The 12858-nt window shown below is 37.7% G+C and overlaps 1 protein-coding gene across 1 annotated transcript; it reads left to right on the top strand.

Annotated features, from left to right (window-relative positions):
* The first annotated feature begins 9132 nt into the window (after positions 1 to 9132).
* On the top strand, positions 9133 to 12616 carry NEUROD6 (neuronal differentiation 6). Its single transcript, XM_089531282.1, has 2 exons — positions 9133 to 9369; positions 10721 to 12616. Exon 2 carries the CDS (start codon positions 10742 to 10744, stop codon positions 11753 to 11755), a length of 1014 nt encoding a protein of 337 aa, XP_089387408.1. The 5' UTR covers positions 9133 to 9369; positions 10721 to 10741; the 3' UTR covers positions 11756 to 12616.
* The last annotated feature ends 242 nt before the right edge of the window (positions 12617 to 12858 follow it).

The raw sequence follows: 12858 nt of genomic DNA on the forward strand, positions 1-12858 counted from the left end.
CTGCCCACTATGTGGTGGGGCATGTGGCCTCATGCTGGCATGGGAGCAGAGTCGGGGTGTGCATCTAGTGGACACCGTGACCCACTCTGCTCTGATGCCACAGGGGAAGAAGGCAAAGGCAAACTCCCTCTGAACAAATCTTACTAAGAAAACCCTATGACAGGTTTGCCTTAAGGCTGTCATAAGTCAAAAATGACCTGAAGGCACATAACAGTAATAGAGGTCTTTGTGGACGCTGGAATCCAAACCCTTGAATACACTTAAAGGAGACACCTGGATTCTGCCTTAGTCCTTCCCCCACCATCAAACTACAGTCACATTTAAGCTTTGTAAATATCATCAGTCACAGCACAAAATAAAATGTGCCAACTAAATACCAACTAAAATCTAATTCACCTTCTACTTCAGCCTCTTCCAAACACAGATACTATCCAGTTTCAAAAAGAAGTCCCAAAATGCTTTTCTTCTGGTGAAAATCACTTTGTCCTTCCATGTGTGCTTCCCCTGGATAGGCAAAGGGAAGAATGTGCTGCACAGAAATGAAAGCATTAATTAATTTATTTCATTTCTATGCCACCTTTCTCCCAGAAAGGGACCCAAGGAGGCTCAAAAATAAAAATAAAAATTCTAATGAACATAATACAATAAAACAATTAAAAATGTTAGCTAAAAACAATATAAAATTACAAATATTAAAGCCACAATAATACCACAAAAAAACCACAGTACCCATCCCATATAACAAACACCCCATATAAAAGGCATCCCGTGGTTACACATTAAAAGCTTGCCTGAACAAAACCATTTTTGCTTGCCGATAAAAGGCAAGGAGAGAGGCAACCAGCCTTGCTTCTCATGGAAAAGCATTGCAGAGGGTAGGAGCAGCCACCGAGAGCCTGTGATCTTGGCAGGACCAAGAGAAAGCCTTCTCCTAAGAATCTTAGATTCATAAGGAGATATACTTTCTCTCCAATAGTCTGGACCTAAGCTGTGAATGGCTTTATAGGTCATAGCCAGCACTTTGAATTGTGCTTGGAAACTTACTGGTAGCCAATGAAGCTGTTTCAATAAGGGAGTTATATGCTCCCTATAACTGGCCCTGGTCAGCATTCTTTTAGAGCGTTTTAAACCTGCTGAAGTTTCCGAACAGTTTCCAAAGGCAACCCCACATAGGGTGTGTTACTATAATGCAAATGGGATGTAATCAAGGCGTAATATTCAAAAGACTAGCAGGAAACTGAGAAGTCCTTCATTGAAATCTTATTTGCAGCTATTACATCTTTTGGTAGCCTTGCACAAATTGTTATTATTTGGACTTCACCCAGACTCTGATTGTAATGCAGGGATAATAAATTTTAAAATCACAATAGGTGATGCAGGGCCAACATCTGCATTCAACATAAAATGACTGCTTGTGGAGCTGAGTACACTGGCAAGCCCAACAACTGACCCCCAGTACAAGGCCTCAAATAGTGGGCAGTTGGATGCTAGTGCTAGATATTTATTCAGTCAATAAAGTCAATAAAATTTGTGAGCATGGGGGTAAAATATGCTCAGCAATTCACATTAGTGACAATCTTGTAGCAAACACATCACATTGGAAGAAATTGCTAGCAAACAATGCATATGTACTTGTGTTGAGGGAACAGCATGCAAAACCATTTGCACACTTTGATGCATACTTTTAAAAACTTATAGTTGATGCAGAAATGAGACAATATGAACTTAAGCTGGGGGGCAGGGTGAAAAGAGGAACCAAGAAAAAGTAAATATTCATCCATCCATTTGATTTGCTATTGTGGACTCATCAGATGGATAAAGCACCTGGTTTTCCCCATGCAAGCATTCCACAATGGAAGGGTGCATGACAGCTAATATGAATGATAGCTATCTTATAAGTTGTCTGTAAGGTCTCCAGAACATTGAGATGAGCCCTGCCAACTCTATGTATCCAATGATCCCTAGTAGCAAACCTGGCCACAGTATATTTGAGAAGGTCTACTATCCTTGATTGCACTAATTGCAATACTGCTAATTTTGTGTGAACCTCTGACAGGCATGGGTCCAAACCTACTGCTATGGTTTCCTCATAACATTATTTTACTTCTCATCAAAGTGCTTAATTCTATTTTCCCAGGTACTCAACAAATCTGTGCAGCCTTACCAAACTATGGATTTTATCACATGAGGAAAATCTGAGAGTTAAACAGTGAACGCACAATTGCGATTAACATTTTCACACACATCTTGATTAAAGAGCTGTTATCCCGGGAATAAACAAGCAATAAACAGCAACAAATCATTCATGGGTTTCCATGGCTGAGCAAGGATTCAGACCTTGCCCTTCAGAGTAGTTGCCCAATGCTCAAGCCACTACACCACACTGGCTCACTAGGAGCAGATCTGGACACAGTAAAAAGACTATGGCCGTATACAGACTCGCACTTTGTGCTGGCCTGTGGGCAGAGTTAGGGTGCAGTGTCCGCATGCTGGATGGCATAACCCTGCCCCATTTTTGCACACACTGGTCCACACTGCGTGGACCATTGTAACACCCCTCTGGTGCTGCATCCACATGATGCAGCACCAAAGGGGCATCATAAAGCCGTGCTGCTGTGGCTATGGCACCCCTTGGAGGGTGCAAAAAGAAGCTGCTTTTTGTGGCTCCTTTTTGTGCTCTACAGAGGCTGGATTGGGGCTACAGCATGAGGTTGCTGCAGCCCTGATCTGGCCAGTAAAGGGGTGGCTGCAGACTGCCCCTTTGGGGCAGTCTGTATAGCCCCTATTTTACCTTCTTTATAACACAGCACTAATGCTAAGCAGTATTATCAAGAAGAAGCACTCAAACAATTTAACCACTCATTGCTCAAGTTATACAGGAGCTCCTAGGTCTAATGGTATCATAATGGCAGTTATATCTTATACATGTCTTCCTTATTAGGATTTTGCACAAATGGTTCATCTGTATCTTCTCTCATGACTCTGAAGACTCACACAAGAAACTCAAGGTGCCCTTAAGGGTTTGTGCTTCCCTTGCATTGTTGATGTCTCACTGCAGTCTTCCATAAGGTATTTCATTCTTTCACTGTTGTCGCTTTTACAAACTCATCTGTCCAAGAATGGAGAGCCCATTGTAGGAAATTCACCATTCAGCATTGGTGGTTATTTAAAAAAGAAAAGTATCACAGCAGTGCATGAAAGCCACTTGCAGTGATCAAGCCTTTCATGTATTTAGAAAGCTAAAGGAACAAGACATCAAGGAAGCTATGAGCGATACCAGTAGAATGCATTACACAAAAACCAGTCAGGTCTCTCCTTTCCTTTATCCTACATCTTTGACTTGGCATCATCTATGGCAAATGTGACCAAACATGTTCTCAGGAAAGACAGTGCTGAAGCAGACACCTTGAACAGGTCTACAACAACTTCTTGTGGTTTCTATTGTAGGGTCCTCAAAGTGCACCTTTTAGAAGGTTCTGTGTTTATCTGTTTGGTAGTCAAGTGGATGGTAGTTGCTGTAGAATTGTGCTACTGTCTAGCAAAGCCCATTGCCCTCAGTAGCCTCCAAGTGATAGAGCTATATCAACAACTTTCCTGGCAGGTAGATGTCTTAACTGACATATGCAAAGTAGTTACATGCTCTCTCTGTCTACTATAGTTTTCTATTGTCTTGTTCTACTCTGAAGCAGCAGTTATCAGCTGGAAAAGCCAGGAGAAGAGGTAATGGTATTATCTTTCACAGAAGCCCTGTATGCATCAGATGTTAAACCATGTAGGCGGATACTATGGCTTCACCAACTACTATTAGACTTGGGGATCACTGGACCAGAACCCATAAGGATTCTTGAAGATAAGCATGTGTCTGTCTCTCATAGACGTGAGTGGATATACACTTCAAGTACATCAAGATGAACTACTAATTTCTGGGACTCGTGTGAAAAAGAGGACATCTAGAATTGGTTTACTGTACTGTGTGACTGAAGAGCCAAGAGGTGAGGCATTGACCAAACCACTAGAGAAGACCCAGCCCTAGAAGCTCACAGACAAGATGTGTTTGGAGGTGACAGATTCATGTGAGTTGCATGAGACAGAGTAGCTAGAGAGATCTCAGGCTTCCTAGATTGTATTTTGTCTGCTCTGTCTTATGCTTATTCTGATCTTAACTCTTATTTAGATTAATGTGAGCCTCCTCCTCCTCCTCAAGTTCACATCTTGGCTTTGTTCTAACATAGGACTAAACATGACTTCCTGCTTTAATGGAGATAACCAAACATGGCTTTCTGCCTTTGTCACTTATTTAGTTAGATTTTCTGTTATTTTGTCTAAATGTATTTTTCTTAGTAATGACGGGTCAAAAGAAGCAAGAGCTCTCACAGTATAGCTCATGGGGTTTTGCTGGTCATTTTTGCCTCTGTCTCCACTCATTCTCTGTATCTTTATAAAATGGATCTTGCATTGCATCAGTAGAAAAGTGCTTTCTCACTGCAACCACAAATTCATTTGTCAAGAGGGAAGGATCAGAGGAAAGGCAGAGTGGGGAACAGAACCTGGTATGAATCACAATTATGGATATACACCTGTCCCTTGGGACTTTTTTTGGTTACAAAATATACCTTGGATTAAAAAAAAACATACCTACGACATGGGAATGAAAACTTGCAGCTGGTGCTGAGAATTGCCAGTAAAGTAGTCTAGGACAACAACAATGTTGTCAGTTTATTTTTACATTATAGTTTCTCTTCAAAGCCTATAAATCTTTTGCTATTAAAAAGAAACTCTAATAACTCAAGGTTTACAAATATTGCAGTTTACAACAACACTGGGGAGATCTTGGTGTTGAATGCATGAAAGAGAAAGGAAGACAACTAGCCATGCTGGTATTTCAGAAGGCTGAAACTAGACCATACTGCCGCCAAGCCCACTTTGCTAATATCTTTTATATACTAACTTATAATGAATGATACTTTCCTTTCCATACTCTACCATGTAACGAAGAAGCATAAACGAAATTATGATACTGTTTAATTATCTCCAACCTCTATCTTTCTGTATGTTTTAAGACCTGTCACCAAAGTTGAAGGGGGCAGATTGAAAAAAGAAGAGCATTTTGATTTTGATTTCAGTGGTGACAAAGCCTAAGCCTGGCCTGTCTGGGCACTTTCTTGATCCTATGGGTTTAATTTTTTGATTCTATCAATGCTGTGTAAGTTTAATTGTTCAATATATTTGTGACTTAATTTAGAACATACTGTGTACTTTGAAACAAATGACTCATCTAAGGATGCATTGATTACATACCGTACTTTTTTTAGCCAGTTCCCTCAATACTTAGCCATGAAAATTGTCATGAAAACTAAAGGAAGATATGCTTATTTTTATAGCTTGGGCAATGTATGGCAAATAACCAGTCTGTAGACAGGAATAAAGAACATTGTCATCCAATTTTTAAAAAGTCAAATATCACTTGATTACTAATATGAAGTTAGTCAATTGATTCAAAGATTAAATTCATATAAAATGGAACATGCACAATCATTCCAAAGCCAAAGAAGATGCATGGGGCAACTGATCTTCTCAGCATTTGAGAGCAGTCACAAAATATTGGCTGTGGGTTGGGATTAGTTTTGCATATTTTTACACCCAGGAAACTGATTAAGAACAGCAGGATGGTTCTGACACTTACAAAAAAGGTATTATTGTTATTGTTATAATAATAATAATAATAATAATAATAATAATGATTTATTTATAGCCCGCCCAATCACAAGGAAAGTTATTGTTATTATTTCTATCCTGCCTCTTTCCCACTTAACAACATTTAAAAACACACGTTGTTTAAAATCCACAAGCTAAAAAGCTATTTTTTTTTGTGGTAGCTTGTTCTAAGGCTGAATGAAAAAGGAAATCTACTGACTAGGTGGTCACATTTCATACTTTATGGATGACAGAAATCTGTTTGGAGACACTTTACTGGAGAAGTGGTTCTCTCCAAAGCCTGTTTAAGAAAGAGTAGGGACCTTGAAGATGGGCATCCCCGGTTTGGCATGTGGACTGCAGACTGAGCAGGCTATGATGGTGACTTGGTCATAACCTTTCCCAGTTTGGTGAGGCAGATTGCACTTCTATTTACATTAAAGTAACTGTTTCAAAGAACGCCTTTATAAGCATTAATATATATGTACTATATAAATAATCATGTGAGAGTTTACACAAATCTGCATTTCTTTTGTAGAGGTGAATTTCCTGTTTGGCAATGTATCTGGTTGCCACACTAATGCTTCTAAGAATGCTGAATGTAGGGTTCAGTCTTGGTGTTCCAGTAATACTACACTGAATCTATTATGCACATTCGTTCTTCAATACATGTCTTAAAAATCTATCCACCATTTAGCTTTCACAATATGTTTCCCATGAAGAAGTAGCAGGTGGAAAGAGAGTACTTAACCCTTTCATTCTTTACTGCTTTGCCTCTCTTATCCATTCACTATCCCCACATCCCCAACCACATTTATACTAGAAGGAATTCCAGAGTACCCATGTTTCTGCCCAAAGCATGTCTTGAAAAATGTTAGACAGCAAAAAGGGTAAAGCAGTGGTTGGGGATCGTCCTTTTTCCTGCTGCTTCTTGATCAGAAACATCACTTTTCAAGTCCAGCCTCAGAATGCAACTAAGGCATGTGTCCACTTTTTGTGCTAAGTCCCCCAGAAGTCTTTGTGTAATGTGTATTAGTCACAAGGAATGCATTTGATTTATTAATTACATCAATGTTGTCCTGCATGTATTACAAAATTGTGATAGCTTATTAACAACAGTACATTGTATATCATGAGACTGCAGTCTAGGACATACACAAGAAGAAAAATCCTTATGCAAACTTATCAGACACACCAGTGGATGTTTTTAAAACCTTGACACTGCAGCTGTTTTGCATCAGAGCAATCTATTTGAAAAACTCTAGAAAGCCATATGACTGATTTAAAAGATTACAAAATGTAATGTTAATAGGACCTTCCATGATTTGCTCGTATTCTTTTCAGTAGTGATGGGAAATCTATATCAAATATATTATTTTATAGTGACTTTGTTGCATTTTCAAAAACATAATTTAACAGGATGATGGAAAATCATTTTACAGTAACTGGAAGTATAATTCCTAGTATGATGGTTTATTATTATGTATAACTCTTTTATAGTTTTGTAATGTTTAATAATGAAACTTAAGACAGTGCTAAACCCTTCAATGGCTTGCAAACGTATACAAAATCTATTAAAGGGTTAACAACTGTCCTCAGGGCATTCCAAAAATAAATCACTCCAGTTCTTTCTTTCTTCCACCCGCCTCCTTTTCTTGATACATATAAGGATTGATACTCTGTTGAATAGTACTTAATGAAATATAACACATATTAACATGCTTCTCAACAGAAGAAAATACTTATTCAATCGGTTTTGGGTAGGGTTGATGCAGGGTCTTCTGGAATCTATTACTTGCTAGCACTTGCTACATAAGTTTTAAGATCTTGCCCCCCATTTCTTCTTACACACAGGGCTAATTTAGATTACGAACTAATGATCTGTATCTTTTCATGGCTATTAAAAATAATAAAAACAGAGAATTCAGAATTCTTAAGGTGGAGGCATTTAGGATGTTTTAAACTGATATTTAAGGGCATCTCCTGTATTATTATTTTTTAAATACCTACACAGTTTTAAATAGAATTCTCTAATAATAATAATAGGATCAGGTTAAAGGAACCGTGATGTCAAACGTGGGTCCACTATGAATTAAAAGAAGATGAGCAATGAACCATTTTTGGTTTGGAGCAGAAGAGGGGACGATAAAATTGTGCTAGAAACGCTGACACAGACTCGTAATAATAGCAGGTCTGCCAGGGATTACTTTCATTCTGGCAACAAATTATGCTAACTCTGTTTTTACTTTCAGTGACAAAAATCACAAGAAAAACAACAATGCCTGGGTATGGCAAGAAAAAAAATGAGTTAAAATTGTATACAAGTGAAAAAGCAACACCCCACTTTCTATTTACTTCCTAAGTCAAGCAAGACATTAACTATTGATTAGATATGTGATTTCTTGGAAATGTGTTACTGTTGGAAAAAAATACAGTGTGAATTGCCAGAAAAATGCTGGCAGAATCTGCAAAGGAGGGGAGAAGACGGTTCGCTCTGTTTAACTGTTTCTTACCTGCTTGTTAATGCTGAGGCAAAAAGGAGTAAGGAGCGTTTGAGAGAAAGTAAAGAAAAAAGTGTTGGTTGGGCAGCTACTAACAACATAAAATGTAGAATGAAAAAGAAGAAGTAAAGAGGTAAAAATAACTCAAGGGAAAAAATTAAGAAAAGAGATAGCTAAACATTTTTTTCAACCAAAAATCAAAATCTAAATCTAATTATTAAGTTTAAAAAAACTACTGCTTTACATGTCTTGATATGCTGACTTGGTTAAAATCAGCTTATGCATATGGGATCTAAACCGGAGAAAAGACAGGGTGATCTTGTATATGTGCTGCAGGGAGCACTGATTTCCAAAACTATAAGTTGATCTTTTCCCTTCTCCTTCAAAAATGCATGAAAGTCACTAAAGAAAGGCAATGACATCGTTTCATGCATCCAGCCACAAAATGAAATAAGTCCACACTGATTCAAATTCAGAAATATTTTTGGAACACACACACAGAGAGAGAGAGAGAGAAAGAGAGAGAGAGATTCCAATAGGGTTCACTCCAAAAGTACTTCCCAACTCCCTCACACCTGAGCCAAACATGCTTCGGTGAAAAGTGCCAACACCTTCTTCAGTTCTTTATTGACAGCCGCTGCTATCTTCAAAGTATCCATGTGCACATGCGACATTCCAATCGATATGACAAAAAATATCCATTCTTCATTAAAAATCATCTTATTAACAAGCGGAAACCAGATATACCTGTGGACAGGGATAAAAGTGAAATGTTGGCATTTCTACCTGTTCAATAAAACTCACAGAAAGGCACCTACTGCATATGAAATGCTGGCGTGTATCCTCCCCCCTCTCTTTCTCTCCCCTATCAGCCTAACCTTCTGTGTTGATACATGAATGCTGGTACCCACTTACAGGGATGCCAGATGATCAGTGCAGAATGAAGGTCCCAGGAGAAAAGATCACATGGTTTTCTCTGCCCTGTGACGTCACCAGCAGATGGCATGGGTACCAGCTCTGGCAGTTGGCATCAATGTCACTTTTTAGAGATCAATGAGATAGTGCAGATATACACAGATCTAGACTCCAGGAGACGATGCGACATTCAGATTGAAAAGATTTCGAAGGCAAAAAATGCAAACTGATTATTGAATGAGATTTTGAAAAGGCCCAGGTAATGCAAACAATTCTATATCTTTAAATGGTACTGCTGAGTGTGCATGCTAGTGTTTTACAGATAAAAAGATAAAAAGCCTTGATTTATATGAATGTTGTATTTGCCACTGCTTCTGTTTCAGTGCTTCTTAAATGTTGTTGTATACTTTTATTGATTATGTAATAGTGCAAGAGTGCTGTGGACAATACTCAGAGAATTAATTTTCTAGCCAGGGCTTACTTTCTTTGGTGTGAATTTTTTTAATCCCTTACCTCTCTGTTTGTAAATTTGCATGTTTGTCAGTTTGAGAATCCTAAAAATGCTGCTTGAAAAGTAACTGCACAAGCAGAAACGATACCATGAGAAGCAAATTGTTTGTCTCCCCCCCCTTATTTCATTCTGGATTCAGAACGCACGTGCACAATTGCAGTCAGAATCCACGGACCGTTCCTGTCAGATATTAGCTGGAGGGAAACGTCTGTTCCTTGAAGAACACAGATGCTGCACAGAGCATGTGAGAGGGGTTAGGTTTCGCTCTGATTTTGAAAAATGAAACAAAACAAAAATCAAGAAAAACAAAATAGAGGTTAATTTCAAGACCGAGAAATTTGGTGTTGGGTTTTATTTTAAAAATGGAACAAATTTATTGTTGGAACACCTTCTGTGAATATGCTTAGTATTTACCCTATTCTCATTTAGTAAGAAAGAAATAATCAGGGTATCGCACATTTTCATACCGACCATTAGAAAAAGCCTCTCTTCACTTTAATTAAGTCACTGAACGATTCATTTGCCTTCCTTTCCATTTTATTTCTTTTTAGTCAATTTCAGACTTGATTGCAATGATTTGTAGCAGAATATGTGCAAACAAATTAGAACAAAAAGTTAAAGGTAGTGTAATTATTATGTTCTGTCAGCTAACAGATTAATTTTAATCATATCTTGTTATCTTGCTCCCTTTGGTACTCAAAACTATTTAGATAAATGAAATACATGTATTTTTAAAATGTTTTAAATGAATTCCATATTTTAAAATGTTTTGTTTCAGGTGACAACATAGGAAATGGGAGAAAAGGAGTTACTTTTAAATTTATAAGTTTGTCTTAATTAAGTGTCAGCATTTTCCTTTGCCAGTTATAGAGCAATTTCACTGTATAGCTTTGGACCAAATTAAGACCAATATAGTAAGTGATCTCCTTTCCTTTAACAAACTGGCTGTTTCTTTAAAGATGTCAATATTAGCTACACACACACACAACGATAATTAAAATGCTAATCATTATGTGAATAATTATTTTAGTGGAAAATGTGTTTTAAAATGCACTTTACAAATGGATACTTTTAAAACCTTATGCTGGCACTTTTTCAGGTCACAAAAGATTATAACACCATGTTAACACTACCATTTGATGAGTCTGTTATAATGCCAGAGTCCCAGATGTGCAGAAAGTTTTCCAGAGAAAGTGAGGACCCAAAGCAAATCAAGAAGCCAGACAGCTTTGCAAAGCAGATTATACATCAAGGAAAAAGTATTAAAAGATCAACAGCAGAAGATACAGAGAAAGAGGAGGGGGATGATGACCGAGAAGAAGAGGACGAAAATGGTTTACCCAGGAGGAGAGGCCTTCGGAAAAAAAAGACGACCAAGATGAGAATGGAAAGGGTCAAATTCAGGCGACAGGAAGCTAATGCAAGAGAAAGAAGTAGGATGCATGGTCTCAATGATGCTCTGGACAATTTAAGGAAAGTGGTCCCTTGTTATTCCAAGACACAAAAACTGTCTAAAATAGAAACACTGAGACTGGCAAAAAATTATATATGGGCTCTTTCTGAAATTTTACGAATTGGCAAGAGGCCTGATCTGCTGACATTTGTTCAAAATCTGTGCAAAGGTCTCTCCCAGCCAACGACAAACTTGGTGGCGGGATGCCTACAGCTGAATGCCAGAAGTTTCTTGATGGGTCAAACTGGGGAAACGTCCCACCATGCCAGATCTCCCTACTCCTCCTTCTACCCTCCCTATCACAGCCCAGAGCTGAACACTCCCCCAGGTCATGGAACACTTGACAACTCCAAATCCATGAAACCCTACAATTACTGCAGCGCTTATGAGTCCTTTTATGAAAGCACTTCTCCAGAGTGTTCCAGCCCACAGTTTGAAGGCCCCTTAAGTCCTCCCCCAATTAACTATAATGGGATATTTTCCCTCAAGCAAGAAGAGACTTTGGACTATGGCAAAAACTACAATTATGGCATGCATTATTGTGCAGTGCCACCCAGGGGTCCCCTTGGGCAGAGTTCTGTATTCAGGTTGCCTACAGAGAGCCACTTTCCTTACGACCTACATCTGCGCAGCCAGTCTCTCACCATGCAAGATGAATTAAATGCAGTTTTTCATAATTAATGAGGAAAGTGAAAATAAACAGTGGTCATTCACCTCTCCATCTAATTAAGATAAAACAGATGCTTGCACCCCATCTGATTGGTGCAAGTCTATTTAAAAATGTGTTTGCTAGGCTCTAAAGTGTGTCAACTATTGTGGGACTTTTTATTTCCTTGTAATTAATAATAATAATAATAATAATAATAATAATAATAATAATAATAATTTTACTTATCAGTATTTAATTCCATTTGGATCTTGGTAAACACTGTGAGTTTTATCTGGATTTTTAAGAGGTTTTTTCCCCCCTTCTTCCCCTGTTTGTTTGATTTCATTAAGAAGTGTGTCTAAATAAAATTGTCAAGCTGAGAAAACGCACACTGTATAAAGTCTACAACAGTATTTTGATTGTACAGTAACTATACCAATGCATGCTACTCAAATCAGATGAGTAAAGAAACCAATGTATTTATAAAAATTAGAAATGATATATTATGTGATGGGGAAGAGGTGAATTTTTTAAACTCCCTAGATTTTTGTTTCTGGAAGAAAACTGTCACAGGCATCAAGAGATGCATTGGAGATGGTGCAGCAATATTTTAAGCTATGCAAAAAAAAAATCAAAAGAAAGTGCATCTAAATAAAATGGTAATCACTGATGATTATTCAGCTTAAAATTTGAAACATTTCCTGTCAGGGACTACCTGTAATTTCTAAAGCGTGTTTTTGGTTTTTTGGTCAATGTTTTGCATCCATCACTTTAATATAAAATTCATATGGTATCTGCACTTCTTTTGTATTATTCTGCCTTCACATGTAAAGTTTATTAAATGTACAATTGTGTTTTTCATTAATTGTTTTAGATGGAATTAAAACATACATGTTTTCAGTCATAACATCAGCTATGATGACATACCGATACCTGTATGGTTATATTAATGCCTTATTTTTGTGGAATCGTTATCATTATCTACTTATTTCTTTAGGCTGTTGATATAGCACAACATAAATGAGCTTCCAAATTCATTCCCTTGAAATATCTGTCCCAAGTAAAAGTGTGTAGAACTGGAGCCAAAGTTTAATATTACAGGTGAGTAGGATTACTCCACATTGAAAAAGGTATT

Source organism: Sceloporus occidentalis, unplaced genomic scaffold (genome assembly GCF_023333645.1).
Source record: "Sceloporus occidentalis isolate IW3139 unplaced genomic scaffold, rSceOcc1.0.p SCAF_7, whole genome shotgun sequence".
In the NCBI taxonomy this organism is placed as follows: Eukaryota; Metazoa; Chordata; class Lepidosauria; order Squamata; family Phrynosomatidae; genus Sceloporus; species Sceloporus occidentalis.